The sequence below is a fragment of the Drosophila virilis genome, chromosome 4, assembly GCF_030788295.1.
Source record: "Drosophila virilis strain 15010-1051.87 chromosome 4, Dvir_AGI_RSII-ME, whole genome shotgun sequence".
Taxonomy (NCBI): domain Eukaryota; kingdom Metazoa; phylum Arthropoda; class Insecta; order Diptera; family Drosophilidae; genus Drosophila; species Drosophila virilis.
In genome coordinates this window covers 27,228,980-27,250,817 of record NC_091546.1, presented here as the reverse complement: position 1 = coordinate 27,250,817, position 21,838 = coordinate 27,228,980, and the positions used below count along the sequence as shown (strand labels likewise).

At 36.8% G+C, this 21,838-nt stretch overlaps 2 protein-coding genes across 3 annotated transcripts in view; one reads left to right on the top strand and one right to left on the bottom strand.

Annotated features, from left to right (window-relative positions):
* Positions 1-2,458: 2,458 nt before the first annotated feature.
* The window catches only part of beat-Ic (beaten path Ic), a 59,166-nt gene continuing 39,786 nt past the window's right edge, over positions 2,459-21,838 (bottom strand). Inside the window, exons 3-8 of the mRNA XM_002057502.4 lie at positions 13,245-13,456; positions 10,841-10,976; positions 10,416-10,549; positions 6,761-6,883; positions 6,373-6,574; positions 2,459-4,130 (exon numbers count right to left, since the gene is read on the bottom strand). Coding sequence (XP_002057538.2) covers positions 3,406-4,130; positions 6,373-6,574; positions 6,761-6,883; positions 10,416-10,549; positions 10,841-10,976; positions 13,245-13,456 — 1,532 coding nt within the window. The 3' untranslated portion in view covers positions 2,459-3,405. The remainder of the gene's footprint in view (positions 4,131-6,372; positions 6,575-6,760; positions 6,884-10,415; positions 10,550-10,840; positions 10,977-13,244; positions 13,457-21,838) is intronic.
* beat-Ib (beaten path Ib) overlaps positions 2,725-21,838 on the top strand; it is a 189,186-nt gene continuing 170,072 nt past the window's right edge. For both annotated transcript variants that reach the window (XM_070208878.1, XM_070208877.1), the window contains exon 1: positions 2,725-2,861. The gene's annotated coding sequence lies outside the window, so the exon portion shown is untranslated. The remainder of the gene's footprint in view (positions 2,862-21,838) is intronic.

Below are 21,838 nucleotides of genomic sequence, written 5' to 3'. Positions count from 1 at the left end.
GGCGGAGCTTTGCTTGACTAAGGTGCTGCACGAGGGTTGCGCGGGGCGCTGCACGTATCCAAAAGCTCACAGATCAACGTGTGCAAATAGATAAAAATGAAAAAAAAAAAAAACAATTGCAGCAGCAGCTGCAGCAATAACTGCGCTCGCACAAAAGCTTTGCCTGTGTAAGGAAAGCTTTGCAGTGGGCCACAGCCTGTTCACAAGCTTAACGAATAGTTGCGTGCTCTCGTCGTGCGCCCATAGATGGCGCTGTGGCTGGCTTACAGTGTGCGGCGTAAGTTCGTGGCCCTGTTAAAAATATGGTAGAAAGAAACATTTGATATCGTTATTTATAATTTATTATTGTTTATTTATGTTTATATATTTGATTTGCTTCTTATTTAACCCATAGCCATAAATACTAATGCTTGCCAGTTTTTATTTAAATTTACTTTTTACATTTATGCATTTATTTTATTTAAATGTTTGTTGCTTATATTAAGTGATTCTTTTTTTAAATGTATATTTTTACTTTTTACAACATTTTCCGATTGTTTTTTTATTTTGGTATTCTTCTTTCTTTTGCTGCTTTACATTGTTGATTATTTGTTTAATTTCATTTCGCATTTATTTTCAGATATGAATATGTATTTTATATTCAATATAAGCTTTTATTTATATTAATCGTATATTATATGTTAATCTAAAGTCTAATTTCGGGCTTAGCTGCTAGACAACATTCATGTTTAAATATCGTTTTGTTTATTGTTTATATCGAAAACATTGAAATGAACAAATATACGTAGTTTCTCTACGACTTTCTATATACACTAACAATTCATGAATAACATCTATATAATGCCTATTATTTATTATATATATATGTGTGTGTTTCAATGTATATTCTATGTTTATAAAGCTGAACAGAACTGAAACGGGAAATGAAAAATTGATTTATATAGAAAATTGAGCAAACGTAAATCAGGGAAGACAACTTTCACAACACTTTTTGATTAGATAAACCTTAGCATGCATTATATCGGATATATATATATATATATATATCTGGGTATATATCTGCATGTATATCATATTCAACATTTACACATACAAATTTACTAACCATAAATTCACAATTGATTTTGTGCTATTTAGACAACTTTTCAGCGTACTTTACTATATACAATTATTCAAAAGTTTTGATTACAATATTATTTAATATTTTATTTACTTCTGTTTGCCCTTTGATTATTAATATTATTAGCTACGGGAGTTTCTATTTAGTTCTCTTTTTTTTTAATTCCCAACTTGTTTTTTTTTGGAATTAATTTCCCAAGAGCTTTTATTTCATTTACATTTTGCGTTTCCATGCTTCCAAATTACAGTTACATCGATTTCATTTATAAGGCAAAGGAACTATTTACCGTTGGATTTTTGTTTGCCAAAAATGTTAAATAATTTGTAGTTGTTTTTAGTTTGCTGAAATAAAACAGATTTTTGTTTAAGCGTTTCATTGAATTTGCTGTAATTCACCTTTTTTTGCGTCTACAAATTAAAAGTTACTTATATTTTTTTTTTGTAATTAATTTTGCGTGCTTCCAAAACCGTAAAAAGTTCCTTTCTATATAATCTTGTTATTATTATACCAGCTTACATATACAGATACATATATATATATTTGTTTTTCATTTTGTTTGTTTCTTCCATTCTCATGTTTAGCAGAACTTTATTTACAAATTAACTGCGCAAACACTAGAAATTATATGAAAAGCTTCTTGCGTTTCCTCTTTCTCTTCTGTAAACTGCACTACGATATATAAAAGCTAAGCTCAAGTGCAACGTTGAAGATCAGATTAGAGTTTGACCGCAAAAGCTTTTCACAGTTCTCTTTCGTTTGTGTGCGGCTTAAGTTAATGTTATGTATTAACATGTGATCGCAATTTGTGAAGGAAAGCTCGCTGCCATACAAAAACATGTGTATATTTGCTCTCTTTAAATATCTTCAATTAAGTGTGCAGCCTGCAGCCAAGGAAATTGTTTTTTTCTCACAACAAAATGCCTTGTGTTGGAAAATAAGATATAAAAATTAACTAAAGTAAGGTGTTTGTACGAAGCGAAGGTTTGTTTTTAAAAAAAATGTATTTTTTCTCATAACAAAAAAAGTCCTGCTAAAAAATAAATAAACAACAGACTGACAAAGTGTGTGGAAGCGATATAAGGAGACCGAGAGCATAAATTCCCTATTTGGGCACTACTTACTAGTGCAAAGGAAATTTCGAATTGCCAGTTGCTTTTGCGCAGTCGTGCGAAGTGCTTCGGTTTGGCGTGTGTCCGCATTAAAACGGAGAGCGTGCGCGCAAATCGCGTCGGTAGTGTAAAGGAATTGTATTCAATGTTATTATTACGTAATTAAGTGTGCCTAAAAGATTACGGAAAGCGCGCGTAAAGCTGGCAGCGCAGTCAGCGTGGGTAATGCAAGAAAGAAAATAAAAATCCCTGACCTTGGGAACAGCTTGTGTGTGTGATTTTTTGTTTGTTTTGTTTTGCTTGTTTGTTTTTTTTTTTATTATTTTTTTGCTGTGATATTCTGATCTCCATTCTGTTGTGAGCCTTGCGCAAAGGCAGCGCAGTCTGCATGTGCAGCGCAGTCAGCATGGGTAATGCAAGAAGAAAGAAGAAGAAAAAGCCTAGTCTTGTTGGTGTGTGTGAATTTTTTGTTTTTTGTTATTGTTATTGCTGTGTTCTCAACTGCCCAAAGCAGCGCAGTCAACGTCAATTTTGGATAGGCTTTGGCTGTGTATTTCGCGATGTTAACGAAAGTGAGTGAAAATGAAAGGGGGGAAATTACGAAGGCAGCGAGCGAGGGAAATGGCTGCAGGGTAAGTTTTACTCTTAAATTTCCCTATTGCTTACTAATTGCAACGGCATTTTATACATACATAATTATATAATTTTGTATACTTATGATTTTGTAATTATTATATTAATTAATGCTATTTTAATGAGCTTCACCTGTTTTTTTTTTGTTTTTGCATACATATGTTGCATACATATAAACATTATTTTTTATAATTATAATATTTACTTGAATTACGTTTATTACATTTCTCTTTGCCTTATCATATTACAATTTGCCTCTTTAATATTATTTAAGCTTCTCTTTGCTTGCTCTACCCCCACGTCATCCGGCCTGAAGCCCAAACCGGGCTTTTGCCACTCTTAAGTATGTTTGTGCCAAGGCGTACTGCTGCGCAAATATTTATTAATTTTTGTTTATTTCTGCTTCTGCTTCTGGCGTTAATTATTGCGCTACTACTCGCATGAAAACAAATAAGAGAAAAAAACAAATATGGCGTGTTGGTTAAGAGAAATGTGCAGCACCTTAAGCTACTTTCCGGAATGCATTTCATCATTAATTCAGCATCAGCAGGTCGCTATCGCTGCCGCTGCCGCAGCCAGCGTCGGCCAAGTCATCAATAATCGTTGATCCGGCAGCGCGGCCGCGCCCACTTTGCCAAGTGTCGCTGACAGCTGTTGATGTTGGCGCTTTAGTGCTTCCACTGCTTCCACTGCTGCTGCTGCTGCTGCTGCTGCAGCAGTTAAATCAACGCCTGACTCGGCAGCACTTGCCATATTCCCAGCATCGTCATCATCATCATCGCCATCATCATCAACATCATCATCTTTATCGTCATTCCGTTGCAGACAGCCCGAAAGTGTTGCCAATGCCATTTGACAATTATAAAAGCATTTGTCGCTCTCATTCGACGCTGCCTTTGACATTGTCACATTGACAACACGCGCAACGCCGCCGTCGCAGCTGTCGCCGCCGTCGCCGCCGTCGCCACCGTCGCTGGCCGACTGTTGCGTCGCTGCTTTGTCGCTGGCGTATTGACAGTTGTTAATTTGATGGCCCACCCACAGGCAGAGGGGCAGTGCGAATGCAGTCGCCGTCGCAATTCCGTTCGCTGCGCTAAGCCATGTGGCGCATCTAGCAGAGTGCCACGCCCACTTTGAAAGCTGCCTGTTGATGTGTGTGTGAAGCTTTGTTATGTGCTGAAATGGCAGCGCCTCCATAAGCTTGAATGGCCAAACGCGCCAGAAGATTTCGTGAGCAGCGCTCGAAGCGCCCGACGCGCTGTTATCCGCTGCAAAAGCGACAGAAAGAGAGAGCGTGAGCGAGGCAGAGCGGATTATTAAGAGAGAAAGCTGTCTGTGTGTTGCGTGACGTGTGCATTAGCAAGAAGATTTTCTAAGCACTAAAAAAGCTATATAGCTTAAAGAGTGTGTGCCGTGGAGCTGCAAAGATATTTATGGGATTTTAAATAATAAAAATATCCCCAATTAAATGTCCAATAGGGATATTGACTTGATTGATCTATGGGACATTGTTTTGCTGGAGGATATTTGCATGTTCTCTTATTATGAGCACATATTAAGGGTTATTCACTCTTAATAAGAGTTTAAGCTAATGGGATATGTCTCTTTGAGATATATCGAACTTAAAAACATCCCTAATCAAATGTGCTATGGGAAATTGTAATGTTTGAGTATATTGGCATGTTCTCTTACATACATACTAACGGTAATTACTGTCTAATGTATTACTTAAGCAGAGCTCTCTTAATAAGAGCACATATTTGGGGTTATTCACTCTCTCATGTCTTGTTCAAGCAGAGCTTACGCAGTTTCCACTGAATCCTTGTGGGCCATATCGCACTTTGAATACACTACAAGTTATCAGACTGTTTTCAACTGATTCTCTAATTCTCTATTTATAAAATGAACGAATGTGGTTGCAAGAGTAATTATTTTAAATTTGTTGTACTTTTTGACAAAGTCGTGTAATATTTGCTAGTACGTTATGCTCTTGAAATTCTGATTTCCATATTAGCTACATTCAGTTGTGCTACACCCTTGCACTCCATTGAGCTTAAGTCACTTGCTACCAGCTGAAAAATATCTGATAAGTCTCTGCCACCCAAAAAAAAGGCCAGTCAATATACTCTCGTGTGTGTGTGTGTGTGTGTGTGTGTGTGGTGTTCATGTCAACATTGCATTTGCATAAAGTTCACAAAAATCGAATTCACTCGAATCGAAACTACAAAGGGTAAACTGCGAAAACCCACCCAAAAATGTTGTGAATTTCCCGAGCGTGAGCTCTTCTTGCAGCAAAGAATGTTGCATACTTTTATGCGCACGTTGAATATATTTTCTCAATTTTTTGAAGTCGATGTAATTTTAAATACAATTTGCAGCTCAATGCGTTTACAATGTTGTATTTGTTATTGTTGTTGTTGTTGTTGTTGCATTTTGGCGTTAAGTAAATGTTGCCGCAAATAAGTGGCAACTCTGGCAAATAGCGAAAGTGTGTGTGAGAGAGTGAGAGGGAGAACGAGTGTTACCCATAAACCACACAGCAATCAGCTTGCTTTTCCCCAGCGAAAATTAGAGAGGCAAGTGCGAGTGTGCTACCAACAAAAATGCCCGACTAGCAGATACCTCGTAGTTACTATTTCTGCCGCACACTATGAAAAATGCAAATATGAATAACTTTCTGCCAGATTAACTAAAACCAACATCGCATATACCCAGCCTAGGCCATTTACAGGGTATGCAAGTAGACCCCAAAGGCTGGAATTACCTCTGGGCTACAGCTACACAAAATCAGCTCTCGTCTGCAACGACAATCCGCGACAATCTTTCACTGTCTGAAACGAAGTTTATAGCAATTTGATTTGGCCCAACATTTGATTCGATAAGCGTGTCGGTTATCCTGCTGCCACTTTCCAGGAGCAGCAGCAGCAGCTGCCTCTGCCGGAATGTTTATGCTGGCAAATGTTATTTGCATAATTTACGTTGTATGTTCGAGCGGCAAACGAGTCGTGAGAGAGGGGCGCTGAGCAGGGGAGCGGGGATCGCAGGACACCAAGTGGCTTGATGGGCAACCATTGAAAGTTGACATAGCAGATGCTCAAAAATGTTGCCCCACCCCACCTAACCCCCACTTGCCGTTCAAGTGCAGTTTGCATGCAGCTAGGATCAGGCAGGCAAACACTTGTTAAAAGGTTTTCCAGTTCAGTTTTAAAACTACTTGAGGCGGCATTAGAGCTCGGTGCTCGGCTGAGTAAATTCCATCAGAAGAAAAAGAAAAAGGGGGGAAAAAATGGAATTTCTATTGTTTGATCTAAACAGCCGCCCATCGTATATCCATAAATTGTTCAACACTGGACCAAAGACTTAGACAACTTATATAAGATATATGCCCAGTCAATTAGTTGCAATTAGTTGCTTAAAGGAATAAGCTCTGCTTAGAAAATTCTTAAGTATTTGTGACCTATAGTTAAGTTGCTTAAAACACTTTTTTTTGCTGCATTTTTCAACACTTACGCGCCAAGTGCGTCAAATACGATTCATTGTGATCCTCATAGCCTCCACGTTCTCGATCGCCATGCCCATTGCCATGCTCGTCCAGGGGATAATTATTGATATCGTACGATCTGCCGGATGCCATTATTCTGGGTCGATCTTCTTCGATAATGCTTTCGATTTCCTCTTTGAATATATCAAATATGTTGGCCGTGCATTTGAGCTGTGAATTTGAAGAGAGCTTTAAGTACTTCTGGTATATATGCCTGGCATATTACAAGTACAGTGGTCGCTCGCAAACTATAACCGCTGTTACTTGTGCAATATATATTCTATTATAATAAACGAAGATTTGCAGCAAGTCCTTTGTAGCGTGCGACCACTGTACCGTGCATTCTTTGGCACATACCCTCATCTGACCCTTGAGAAAATGCTGTGTGGTTACCATAAAGTGAATGGCACTTGTCACCGATTCCAGAGTGCTATTCGCTTGTTTCTCAATCTGATAGGTCTTGATATGATGCGGCGGCACCTGCACGAAACAAAAATGAGAAACGGATATTGTCAATTGAGAGTGTGTGTGTGTGTCAAGAGGCATGTTTTGGGTCACAAATGAATCGAAACGAATCCACGCTTCAATACATCTGTTCAAAAGAGTTTCAGACTCAAATTTATAAATATATATTTATCAAAAGGCGCTGCATCTTACAGATATGCGACATCAGTTGTCTCCACTCATCATGCCACACTCAACTACACACACACACACACACACACACACACACAATGCACAATGCACAAGTGGCGACTGTTAAGTGGAAACTGTGCCGTGTCCTGTTCTGAGCTGTGGTCCTTCGGCCGGGTCCTGAGCCTGTGCCACTTCTTACGCCCAAAAAACATGCCACAGCAGGCAAATTTATAACTTATGAATGATGAATAGATTCACGCTTGAGTGATTAAGTGGAGCAAAGCCTGGGGGAAGGTTGACGAGGTGAGGACGAAGGCAGTCGAGCCAGCACGAGGCCACTTTGTTTGCGGTGAGTTTAGTTTGAAGTGCCTGCAGATAACGTTGCCAGCCTGACAGCCACACCCCCTCCCCCTTCCACCCTCCCACCACCCTCCCACCACCCCTTTCGCCCCTTCGTCCCTTCACGCAGCCACACATGAATGAGGGAGGCATGGGGCAGGTTCTGTTGAAAAGCGCTCGTTAGCTAAAAGATCAAGTGGCGAACCAACGCACACACACCAAAACCCACTCACACACACACACCCACACACACACACACCAGACCACACTCGAGTGTTGTTTGTGTTAGTTTTTGCTGAGTTGCTTGTTTGATAATGATAAAAAATATATCTATATCTATATATGTATTTATATATATTTGCAACTTTCTCAGTTGTTCTCTGGGTCCTTTCACTTAATGCCAGCAAGGACCTGTATTTTTTTTCGCCACGAAAAAGTGGCCGCAAATGGCAAACTTTTATGTGGAATTTATCTATATAACATGTATATAAAATTGCTTTTATTTATTTACTTTTTGCATTTTTTGCTTGCATTTCTATTTCCAAAATTTTAGCTTAACTAGGTATGCCTAGCAATTTTTCAATTACGCTAAATATCGAAATTTATTTTTTTATTTTAGCTATAAAATATTTTTTAAAATTGCCCAAATTAATAAATTTAATTTAGAGAGTTACTAGAATAAAATTGCATTTTATGAATTGGCTATGTAAAATATGAGAATGTTTTTTGGCGCGTTGTAAAATCTAAAATTTAAATAGTTCTTTAAAGCAAAGTTGGAGATCAATTTTTACAAATGTTGCTAAGAACATTTTAGATTTAATTACATTTAATTTAGTTTTGAAGCAAACAACAGCGGTTTCTCGCCTTTAAGCTGGCATAAAATATTTTATTTATGGCACAATCTCAGGCTTTTCCCATTTTCTTTCGTACTATTTGCATCAGCAATTCACTGTGAAAATGTCCTCGCCTTTTTACCAGCACCTAAGCAAAACTTACAACTTGTACACGACAACAAAAAAATGCCCACACTTAATGAAATATGACTTGAACCCAACCAAACTGACATTGACAATGCTCCCAAACACGCCCACACTAACTTCTGCTGTCTGCTGTCCCTTTATATACCCTAGCTGAGGGTAGATCAACTTATTCTATATCTTTGAGATGTAAGTTCTTGATATGGGCTTGACTATTTCTCAATTTGTTTATCTCCATAAAACTAGGCGTAAAACTAGACAAATTTCGATTGAAAGATGAGTTTCCACATAAAATATACTGTTTTTTTACAGGGCATTTACACCTCTACACCATATCCAGCCATTTGCTCGCTCGCAAATAATTTAAAGCAGCAATAACATAGTCTGTAGACAAGAATTCATACGTAATGCTCTCGCCCAGTTCAGGGTATGGGGGCTATTCTACACATAAAAAATTAGCTGACAACCGAAACGTCTCTTGAAACAAACGCACCAAAATGGCAGCAGACCCAAAAATGCCGGGCCATGTCACTTTTGTCGACCCCAAGCCCAGGTCCAGGCACAGTCACAGAACTGTGTGAAATCATGCGGAACTATGACAGCAGCCAGCCAAGCCAAGCTACCTGTATCCCCCCCTCCCCCTCTACCCCTTCCACACACCTGTACCACCCAACATCCAAATGGCGCGATATGTTGAAGCTGCCTGCTGTGGTTGCGGCCATAAAACAGCCAGCAACAGAGAGAGAGAGAGAGAGAGAGAATGAGAAGGCATAAAAAGTGACTGCCTATCAAAATATATATAGTATGGCTGGGGATAGTCGAGGCGAAGGCAAAACAGCAAAAGGAAACGCAGGTGCCAAAAAGTGTGCAACACACACGGGAAATGAAAAATCACACACTAAACGCTAAAAGATTGCCAAACGATCCAACTGCACAAAGTTTCGAAGCGCCGGGAAAGCAAGTAATCGCCGGCCAACAGCTCTAAAGAGTTTTAAAGAATCAAGCGAAAAAATAAAAAATAAAATAGAAGCAATCAAATGCTTGCCAAAGAAGTACAAGAAGTAGAATCTTGAGTCAGACCAAATAAAAAATTAAATGTAAAATTAAACAAAGATGAATATAATATTTTGTGTGAAATAAATGAAATATATTTAGGTAGGGATAGATCTTCTGGAGCCATTAAATCGGGCTGCTTTCGTCTAGCTTAATATCGAGACAGTCAGGATTTAAAACTATCCTGTTAATTAACATATATCTAACGAAGGTCTATCGATAAGAAACCGATATACACACACAAATAGATGGGCCGTTGTCTTTTGTCGATATATAATTGGTTTTAACTTAAAATCTTTGTGTTGTGAATCTGGATATATTTGATTATAATTCAAAAGATCTAGGCGATCTCAGATTCTCCTAGATCCCACTCGAGTCTTAACAACATTCAAATATATACCATCTTCTACTTGAAAATATTTAAAAACTATTTCCTTGAACCAAAAGCTATTGTTAAACCTTGAATACCCCGATCTCATACAGGTCTCTTCACTTTGAAAGCTTTAGCATGTAACATGTTTCTGTTATCATACCTTCTGTTACATAACAGTCCTTAACGTCGGCTGCTACAGGCTCTCGTCGATAACTCGATAACTATTGACTGCTGTTGATACTGATCGGATATGTCTCCTTCAAAAGGCAAAGATAATTATAAATAATTATATTCTATACGCATTAGCGATAAGTTCGAGTAAAGAACAAATAACCATACAAACCAGCCAATAAGCCAATGCATTCTAATAACATTTAACCTTGAGGGAAAATATCGCAAAAACGTAAAATGGTCGATAACACCTCTTAAATATATTCGTTGCCCACAAATGCGCAATTGAAGTGAAAACTAAGTGCTGAAAGGAAACTTTTATGCGGAATGCTTTTGCGACTAATTGAAAAATTGCGGGGCCATCAATTGAAATTGGCCCGAAGCGCACTCTAATTGAATGGCGGGATCGAAATGGATGCCAAACGAGCAGAGTAACCGAAGCGTAACCGAAACCAAAACTTACCACAATACCATTAATAGTCCATGTCAAATTAGCAGCCGGTTTCGAGTATTTAATTGAGCAATTGCCGTCGACCAAATCGCCAATGCGATAACGTGCCTGTATCCCGGTAACCACTGTGTGCTCTTCCGGTAACTCTGCAAGAGACAGAGAGAGAGAGAGAGAGAGGGAGAGTGTGTGAGAGAGAGAGGCAGTCACACTGTGTGCATAATGAAAATGTAAAATTAGTTGGAAAAAAAAAAAATTTGGCAAAGGCTGGCGCCCATTTGTCTAATTAATTTGCTTTCGGAAAAGCGGGCTGCCATTACCAAATTTTTTATTTGCCACCATTTCTCGTTTTGCCAACTGCTGATAGCAATTTTATTGCATGGGGTTAATTTTCATCTTCTACTCCATCTTCTGCTGCTACTTCATCTTGTTTCACTTACCCACCACCTCCATTTCGCCAGAGACCATCGCCGTTTGAAAAGTGGGCGCCTCCACAGATATTTCGCATGTAAATTTGCCCGAAATATTCAGCGGCACCGACTGCAGCACGACATGACTTTGATTCGACAGGTTACGCTAAAAGTGTTCCAAGCGAGGGATAGAGAGAGTGAAAAAGAGAAAGAGAGAGAGAGAGAGAGAGCAGGAGTGCAATAAAAATTAGTTGAAAAAATTGACAGGATGCGCTGCATAGAAATTGAATATAACGCAATGGCAAAGTTAAAAAAAAAAAAGATATAAAAAAACAAATATTGGGTCCTTCCGCTTTTGGTTTGCGGACGGTTGCCAACAGATGTTGATGAAAGGTGCTCGCCAAATGGAGCTTTGGAGCTATGGAATTATGGAGCTTGCATTTTAAGTCGACCCCTGTCCAACCCCCACTCCCTCTTTTGATTGCTTTGAGTCAAAGCAATTTTGCCTTTGGGCTATGCGATGATTTGCGATATTAAAAATATAAAAAAAAAGAAATGTGTTATGAGCTGCGTGAAGTGAAGTGCTTGGCAGATATTTTATTTATGAGTTGAGCAGCTCTTACAATGACTTTGAAAAGTTGATATCGAAAATTGCAGCCAACAAAGCAGCTATTTGATCTATGCAAAAACAAATTAAGTTCTGGCTTAATAAAAAATATGATTCTATAAGTTCTTATAAAAGTTGCCGTTTTTTATAAACATGTTGAATAAAAACAGCTGCAGAATTGTAGACTTTAGTGTATTATAATAGGATAAGTCTCAACTTATCATAGACATATTGAATTATTTCAAAACATTTAGCAACAGTTAAAAGAAAATATTTTATATAAATAAATAGAAATATGTATAAATATAAATATATATAATAATATAAAATGATAATAAAATATATAATAAATTTATATATATGTATATATACAATTTTAAATTAAATTTATAAAATGTAAATATATTACAAACTGCGAAACTGAGAAAGTTAATAATAAATAATTAATTAAATTTGCTCTAAAATCCAATAGATAAAATATGTAAAGCATATTTGCTAGCTAAACGAGAAGAAAGGACTATTTAATATTCTTGCAGATTGAACCTTATCTTGAGCCTTATCTTAACAGCACAGGGACAATAGTTAATACCTAAATAGGTTAAGAAAGTTTTTCATACAAAAACCTAATTTTCGACCAATCGTTCCTATGGCAGCTATATGACATAGTGGTCCGAGCGGAACTTATTCAAAGTTTCATGACGATAGCCCTTAAACTGGGAGACTTAGGACAGACGGACATGGCTATATTGACTCGGCTGTTGATGCTGATCAAGAAATATACTTTATGGGGTCGGAGATGTATCCTTCTACGGGTTACATATTTCACGATAAAATTATAATACCCTCTGCAAGGGTATAACAGTTAGTGTCTGATAAAAACAGTTTTCAAAATTAACCTGTTCTTAATTATTTAATTAAAGTCATTTAAAAGTTTCGAACAATTCTTTGTTGAACATTTAAATAATTGATTGAAATTAATTTAGTGGTTCAAACTAAAGGCTCGCCTTAAATTTTATTAACTTGTATTCAGCTCAATTTACAGAATTTAAAAACACATTAGCTGCTCATTTAATTGGGGCATCAAATGTTTTGCTTTCTGGTCGAGTATTCACTTGTGCACTCATGAGGCACTCGAAGTGAAGGAAATGGTTAACGCGATATTTAATTTTTGACACGGCGAGTGCTGGTGCTCATGCGTAAATCCACTTAATAAGAATTAAATTGAGTAAATTGCATTTAAAGATGGGACTTAATATGCAAAAATATGGCTCTTGCTAGACTCGATCGACGACACGGTTGGGTGTGAAGTGAATTGAAGTGGATTCGGTTTTACGCCGGACATTTAACCCAATTTGCCCGGTCACCTAATTGGCTTGCATGCATTTCAACGTAATAATTAAAGTTGAAAACTTCGCTGTTCGACTTTTATGGTAGTATTTTTTCATGCAATCTACATATATTGTTTTTTAATGAGCCGCAAGTCAATCGCGTTGCCAACTAATTGGGCAATGGAACTCACTGGATACTGTTCTGTCTGCTGATGTTCTTCTTGTTGCTGTTGTTGTTGATGTTGTTGTTGCGCATAATTACAACATTCAGAGTTTCAGAGATTGTTGTTGGGTAAAACGAATGAGATTTTTCCTGTGACTGGCTTAATGCAATCAGCCATTATGGGCATAATTTACAGTGCGTTTGTTATTTTATGACACGCACTGCAGCATGTGCTCTTAATGTGAGCCAAACTCAAAGCAAACCAAGAGCCATATATACACATATATTTATATATAATATATAATATCTTTGTATGTTCCTTGTCTTTATACTCACCTCGACATTAAGGCCACTTGTCATGGCAAACACTTTCATTGCGGGATTCTCTTTTGGCGTATAGCGATAAAACTCACGTTTGCCTTTATACCATTTCACCGAATATAGCGTATCGTTTTCCATATCATAATTACAGGTGAACAAGGCATTGCTGCCGCGTTTAACAGCCTGTGGTATCCTAACCGAAACATCCTTGAGCGCCACAATAAAATCTGCAAAGCATAACAAACAGAAAGGAAGAGAGAGAGAGAGAGAGATTGAGTGAAATGAGTATAGAAATATAGTTTTATGTGTTTCACTAAATGAAATTATGCACAGCCGACGAGCTGTGACAACGAGCCTTACGTGAGAAAACTTTAAGATGAGGGAGAGTATATTTAGTATAATTTGTTAATACGCTGTCAAGAATTTAAGAAAAATCAGCGTGGGCTTTTTGATGGGCTTTACATGGGCTCAAACCGACTTTGTAAACTAAACCAAGCTTAAGTTTGGTTCATTCATTTAAAAAAAAAAAACATACTTATTATCCTAGATATATTATAACATATAAAAACAATAAACGCTTTTATATTATGTTTATTTTATTATAAAAGGTCTACTTCAGCTTATGAGAATCGCATAGAAGGGCAATCCGCGTATAAAACGCCAAATCCCTTTTAGATGGTTTAATATGCCACAGCGTGTTTATAAGGCAACTCAGCTAAGCATATTAAGCATCATTTGAGCTCATGAGAATATAAGATCATGAGAATTGCATAGAAGGGCAATCCGTATGTAATACGTCAAGAATCAAATTCAAGAGCAACTGAGCTGAACATATTAAAATGGCTAGCATTTTAAACAACACGTCAATTAAAAAATGTATAGCTCGGTAAAAATTTGTGTAAAACTTAAGGGTATGAAAATCGCATAGAAGGGCAGCAACATATTTTGAGAATTACATTTTGATAAGTGCTTGCTGTGAGCACTTTTGTTGTTTACACTTTTGGCCAAGACATAAATGCCATAGAGAAGTTAGAGCTTATTCATATGGCAAAAATGTAAAGCTCTAAAAAGGAAGCGCACAACAGCAGAAGGGCAGACAGACAGACAGTTAGATAGATAGACAGACAGAATGAAAAACGGAAAACCAAACTTACAATAGAATTTTACAGCATGCGAGTATGATAAAGCTGGGTTCAGCTACTGCACGGACGGGCTCTCCACTCTCTCTATAATACACTTGGCAACCAGCTAAATGGAGAACCATTAAATGTGGACATTTGTAAACATAAACTGACAGATAAACACCCAACGCCCAGACATGGCGAAACTTTAGCTGCTGTTGGGTTGAGTGTGGGATTCGACAATGAGTCCTGCCCTTGCAATTTTCATTGGTTTATATTACCTGTAAGCACCGCATGCCGCTCAGCTAGGGAAAGCCGTTAAAATACTTAACAAACGTAGATTGTAAAAGTTTTTAACAACAATATATAAAATGCCAGGGAAAAAGTTGTTGTTGTATACGGGCTGCAACCACAACGACAAATGCAACCAACCTCTGCTGAAGAACAATTTAACTTGCAGGCCCTTGTCCGATAGCAACAACAATGCAATGGGGGCTTGGGTCGGTTTATGGTGGGTGATGAGGGGGGTGGGGGGGGGGGGGGGGGGGGGGGGGGGGGGGGTTGTGGAATACGGCGATACGATATGTGCAGCTAGAGCAAAAACAAAGCGCACGCTCGTTATATGGGTCAATATAAAACAAAAAGCATTGTGAAAATGTATGAAAAAAAAATAGGAAAAGAAAACAAATGAAAGTGCTCGGGCTGAGCATGCCCAAATATGTGATACCCTGTATTCCGTTCAGAGAGTTCCCTATCATATAGCAGCAAGGGAAAGTTCGCCTTAAGCCGATGCCAGAGGCTTCTTCTTTCGTTTAGCCCCAGTCAATTGCTTCCTAAATCTGACCCCTACAAAAATTTCTATTTAGTAAGATTGCGATTATTTCAGATATATAGATAGATATATAAAAACTAATTTCGACATACTTTTCAAAATGTTTCTTGGTTTTAAGTCTCTGAGATATCGACTCGGCTGCTCAATCTGATCACATCGCACATCTTTATTACACTCCTTTTGTCCATTTTCAAAAGCATACAGGGTACTAAAAGAAACATCGAAGCTAAGCGGAAGAGGGCTCACCTATTGGTCGTATATGGTGATATTTAGTGCTACATTTGTTGTCACATGAAACGCACTACGGAAAGCAGAAAAACACGTACTGGGGGGTCAGGTCAAAAACTTGCAACTTGCTTATCAAAAGCTGTTCCAGAATGGGGAAAAAGACAGCGGGTTGTATTGGACCACACAGAGTTCAGACAGGTGCGGGGGCTGTGTCTTCTGTTTCTATTTCGATTGTTCAGGCTTGTAATTTGCGCATATGCCGTGCCCAATATAGAGTTTGGTTTTTGGTTTGTGTTTTGTTTTTTATTTTTATTTCTTGTGAGTCTAGGGGAAGGTCAAAGTTGTTAGTATTTGAGCTTTTCAATGTTTGCTGCACTAATTGAAATTGCGCTGCGTTGAGAATTGTCGAAAATCGAAGAGTTAAGACTATTTTTGCAAATAACAAAAGCTGCCTTAATTAAATTCATGGCCGCTCTATGCGATTCTCATGACCACAATACGGTTCTATTAAATAGCGCCTTTCTATGCGACTCTCAATAACTGTTGAAAGGCGTTCACGCCTTCTCCTCAATATGTGAATGCTTATTGTTTATTAATGTCGGCTTATAAAATATCAAGTTTTTTCTCAATTTAAGTTCACATAAGAATGTTAAGTCCAGTTCTCTCATGTTACATGAGTTTACTGCTTTTTTAATTTTTGTAATTAATTTAGTTTATGAGCAATAAACTTTTCCGTTTCTATTTTGTTATTTCTTAGTTTTTCTGTTATTTTCACTTTTTGATTTAGCTTTTAAACAAAAAGTTTTTTCAGAATTCGCAGCAAGTAAAAGTGAAAAACTTTTCACATATTTTGCAGCGCTTTCATACTCATAAATACTGTGATTAGTTTTTATTTGCTTTTGCTTGTGCTACAAATTTGTTAACTGTTCACAAATATTTTGGCTACATGTTGTTGGCTTGTTTTTTGTCAAGGTGAGTTTTCGGAAACCTTTTTCGCAAATGTTTTGTGTGTCGGATTTATGGTGTTTTGTTGTATTTGTCATGATTATAGATTAGTTGTTTTGTTGCTGTGGCCTCAGTCATTGACTTAAATAAGTCAGTTCATTTTGAAAACTTTGTAGACGAAATGCATTTGGCTTTGACATTAAAAGCTGATCAAAAGTTAAGCAGCCAATCGAAAACGGCGGGACAGACACCTCGAAAGCGTTGTTCAAAACTCTGACAAAACAAACAAACCATTTGATACCCGCCGGCAGTTGGTGAGGGGTGCGCGGAGCAGAGCAAAGGCGAATGCGAATGCGAAGGGTAGCTGTGGTAGTTGTGGTCTGGCAAAGTGCTGCCAAAAACGTGGGTGCCGCCACTGAGTTGCCTTGTAAGTGTTGCCACAGAAGTGACACAGCAAACGACCTCCAGACACACACACACAGAGAGCCAGTCAGATGGGAACCAGTTCCAGAAGCACTTCAGAGCGAGACGCGAGCGTTGCGACCGCCGCGAGGACCGCAACAACCTGACCAGAAAAAGTGCTCAACAGCTGATGACTGAGGACGATGTCGACTGTCAACACCGCAGCCAACACCAGCTCGACTAGCTGCCCGTGCCCCGCCAGAACTCCCGACTGTCTTGCAGCCATTTCAACTTTGGAATTTCAATAAGGCCCTGGACGTAGCAGAGTGAAAATGCCGCAGGTGGTGACGGTGGGCATGAAAGGGACGCAATGGGCAACGTCAACGGCAAGGCAAGCAAATAAGCCAAAAAGTAAATACATAAATTAAAAGTGTTAAGGCGGGAAATGTTCAATGCGTGAATTAAATGAAATTGTGTGCTTAACAACTGAATATTTGAGTTAAATATCGTCATGGAGCTGCAGCTTTCTTCCAATGACACAATTGAAAATCAACAATTTTGCATTTTATTGTTGATACAACATTTGTTATTTGATATTTCGCAAATTTAATGGCATTTAAATATATTTTTGAATAAGCGTTCCGAGTTTAAACTTAACTCTTTAGCAATTGTTGTCCCATTTCTGAAATCCATTTGCCATTTATGTTAGACAATTCTTAAGACATGTCTTAAGAGTTCAACTTTTTCATTTTACTCAAACTAAATTTGAAGAAATTCTCATATAAACTATTTTGTATATATGTAGTTATAAAGATTTTATTTTCAAATGGGCAATTCATCTACTCTCATGTTTATTCATTTTCGATGCCCATTTTTTATCTATGCGTCATTTATTTAGTGCATCATCAAATGCTTAAAGACTTGTAATTGGGGCATATTTTGTCAAGTTTTTTTTTGCGAAACTTTCGTTACAGATTTGATTCGTTTTTCTCTCTTCTCCTAGTTTTCCCAACCCAAAGCGAATTCTAGCTTCATTGCAAACGTAACTAACTCGGTTCGTATGCCTTTTTTTAACCTAAAGCATTGCATACAAATTTTTTCTTTTCTATTTTTCCAACTATTTTTTATCATCAGCTGTCAATAGTTCATGCAGCTGGTCAGTGGGAAAAAATGGGCAAAGAAAAACATTGAAAATCATTATATAAAAAGTGTTTTATGTTTTGCTATTGCAACTCTGACCAGGCGGCGTATGAGCAGCATACACACAGTCACAACACACACTCACACACTCACACACACACACACACACTCTGACGTGTTGTTGTGTAGGGCTCGCACTTCTGTTGGAAGTAGTCCAAACTTTCAAATAGCAACAACAACAACAACAACAACGCGCTGTATAAATACGTTTTGTTGCTGAAATTTGGTGTTGTGGCTGCTGTTTCTTTTTTCTTCTTGTTCTTTTCATACCCTAAACCCATTGAAAAAGTGTAAAGTGGGTATATTGTTTTTTCTTTTGCAACTGTGTGCAACAAGCTTCGAACGCATAAAGCATTATATTCTTGATCAGCATCAATACACGAGCCTATTTAGCCATGTTCGTCAGTCTGTCCGTTCTTGTTTGTGGCTTAACACCCAAATGGGGGTCGAGCAGTTGCTTGACGTGGAGCTCATTGTCGCTTTAAATAATCCTATAATAGGAACCGTGAGATCAAGCCATCGAGGCAGCTGCTTACGTTTAGCCCATTGACTGTAATGCTCATCAGTCCTTCCGTCCCAATATCAAATCCTATTAGAACTATATGAATCTTAAATGGAGATCCGCAAAACGAGTTTGTTTTCGGGAACCGAAAACTTGTTCAGCTTATATATAAACTATCTTTTATTTTACACCAAAATGGAACTATCCAACAATATAGGTATTTTGGAGAGTATACGAATAAACTATTGCACAATAATCTGCTGAAAATTTCTATCAATATCGGTTAAGAAAAATAAAATTAAATAAGGAAAAGTTAGGATATCCCCTAGTCGCGTTCTACCGAGTGGAACATTCTAACTTGTTTATTTTGTACTTTGCCATAAAACTCCGAAAATAGAGTAAAAGAAAAAATATAGCAAATCGAAATAAACGCATTTATATATATATATATCTGTATTTATGAACCCCATAAATATGTCAAATAAATAACAAAACAGTCAAAATATTGTGGCATCTGTGCGTTACACTCCCTGTGTGTGAAGTCATTTATGACGATAAGGCTATATATATATATATATATATATATATATATATATATAGATATATATATCTTTTATTATTGTTTGTGTTGCAAATACACACTGTATCACTGTCGTGTGTCTACTAAATTTGTATGCAGGCTTGCCAGAAAAATGTTCGGTTGAATTGATTGTTATTGCAACGATTTTAGACTAGTCAGTTTTTAACTTGTTTTTAAATGTCAATTAAGTGGAGCTGAAGCACAATCTGCGGCTAAGAATACTATTAAATTTATTTTAACCAGCTAAGGAACTCTCAAAATGCCTTACTAGCTAAAGTCAAGCCTGAAATCTAGAGTCTTCATAGCAAAAGTTAAGCCCGAAAGAGGCTTGACTTTAAACCGCGTTAGCCTAATCGTTTTGCATAATAATCTGCTTTCTAGCATTGTATTTATCATACATTAAAAGTCTTTAAAATTAATATTTATTTAGATTTCGCACAAATATTCATTAACTTAGTTCATTCTACATAAAATATATATTAATTTTTTCGATAACAGGCCATAGCAAATCTGGTTTAATTCCCTTTTATAAGTATATTTGGCATTGGTTTTATTCAAACCTCAAAACATTTCGGGATATGAGCCTTTGATAATTTGCTGTAAAAGCCCGCCAAATTTTGGGGTATCATCAAAATCTGCGGCAAACTTTGCATTTGCCGCAATGGTAAAAATACCCAAAATGCAAAATAAATATGAAGGGGTATGGTGGTGGTGGTGGGGAGGGATTGGTAGCTGGGATCATACGCGAGCGGTACCCGCAGACAATTTCATTAGAGCATAAAGTAAAAAATTAAGAGCACACACAGAGAGATACGCACACACACACACACACACACACACACACCACGCACACAGGCACAATAATGAGCATTGTGCGACAACAGTGGGTTAAGGATTCGCTGCAGGCAGCAAATAGGGAGGCGTGGTCAGCTAGGTAAGTAACCAAAAATGTCCAAAAACTAAAAACAAACACAGAAACGCACGCAGTTTGCAGTTGGCGCATTCACAAATTGTTTGTCACTGCAATGGAAATGCAATTCACAAACACACATACACACACACACAACCGCACACACACACGCACACGCACACACACACATACGGGCAGCAAATGTCCTTTTGTGGATTGTTTTGGGCTAGAGCGAGAAGATTGGAGTTTTTGTTTGGGTCGCTCTGCGCTTGACTATTAAATAAACATGCAAATTATTGCGCAATTTTTGATTACGATTTTTCAACAGGCAGCAACGACAACAACAACAACAACAACAACGACAACAACGACAACAACAACAACACACTGCCTGCATATTTGTGTATGTAAATCGCAGCCTGAAGCCTCACATACCCCCAACCATTCACTGCATGCATTTAACACTCAACGCCTATTTTGCATACAAATTTTATTATTATTGTACATATTTGTATTGAATCGCTGGCGATGCCGCGACAATGCACCAACAACAACAACAACAACAACAACAACAACAATGTGTATACAACAACATATTTGTTGTTGTTGTCTTTTCGGTTGGCATTTTTTTGTTCTTCATTTTTTGGCATTATACAAAATGAAAATCTGACATTTTTTGCATGACACTTGTTTGTTGTCATGTTTTCTACGTTTCGACAATTACGATAAACAGAGTTTCAGTCCCTGATGGTTAACCAGGAATTCTTAGAAGGCTTTGAATATTATTTATATTCATAAAACTGACAAAATACATTTTTTATTAAAAATATATTTAAATGAAAACAATATTATTTATACCTAATTATTTTATCACATATATATGTAATTTTTTTTTAATTTTTATCATACAGTTTTCTATTAAAGACTCTAAGAAGGCTTTGAATATGAATAAATAAAAATATATAAATAATATGTCTTATGTATCATTTTATTTTATTTTATCTTATTTTTAACTTGTCTGTTTTATTTTCTTAATTCTTAGAAATATTTATTTAATCAATTTTGTGTTAAATATATTTATAATAATTATAAATTATTTAATATTTTATTTTTTATATAGTCTTTTTACGGAAATTCTTAGAAAGTTTTAAGAAAATGTTTTTAAATATTTATTTATATATTTGAACGAAGAATATTTTAAATATTGTATGGTTAATTATAATGTTTCATGTATCATTTGTAGTTTACTTTTTTATACAGCTGTATATCGGAAATTTAAAAAAAGTTTTGACTACTTTTTTTATTCTCGACGTAATTTATTTTTTAGTTAGGAAATTTGTGAGAGTAAAATATGAAATGTTATAAATTTAATTCTAAATCCTTAATTCTTAATTCTAAATTTAACTATTTAATTAAATAAAATGTGTTGTATAGCAAGTTTAAAACGTAAAACTATTATTTGTATTTATGTATGTCATAAATATTTTTTTTATAGAATAAAAACATAAATTCATGCATTTCAAATATTACAAGCGAAAAATAACTAAAAATAATTAATGAATATAAATAATTATTACCACACGAATTTTTGGGCAAATAAATTTAATTTACTTATTAAAATACAATATTTTATAAGCAATATAATAGTATAATATAACTTTATGTTGCTGCACAGCTAAATATGTTCATAAACATTTTGTTATTCACGCACAGAAAGCATTACATCATTGATTCATCACAATTTTGGCCCTCCATAGAGTTGGAATGACCAAAATGTAACCAACCGCATCAAATGCCATGTAACATGCATAAAATCCAATGAAGTTGAAAGCCTCAAAAAAGCATAAGGAAAACAAATGCTAAGCGTGCATATTGAAAGTTTTTGCAAT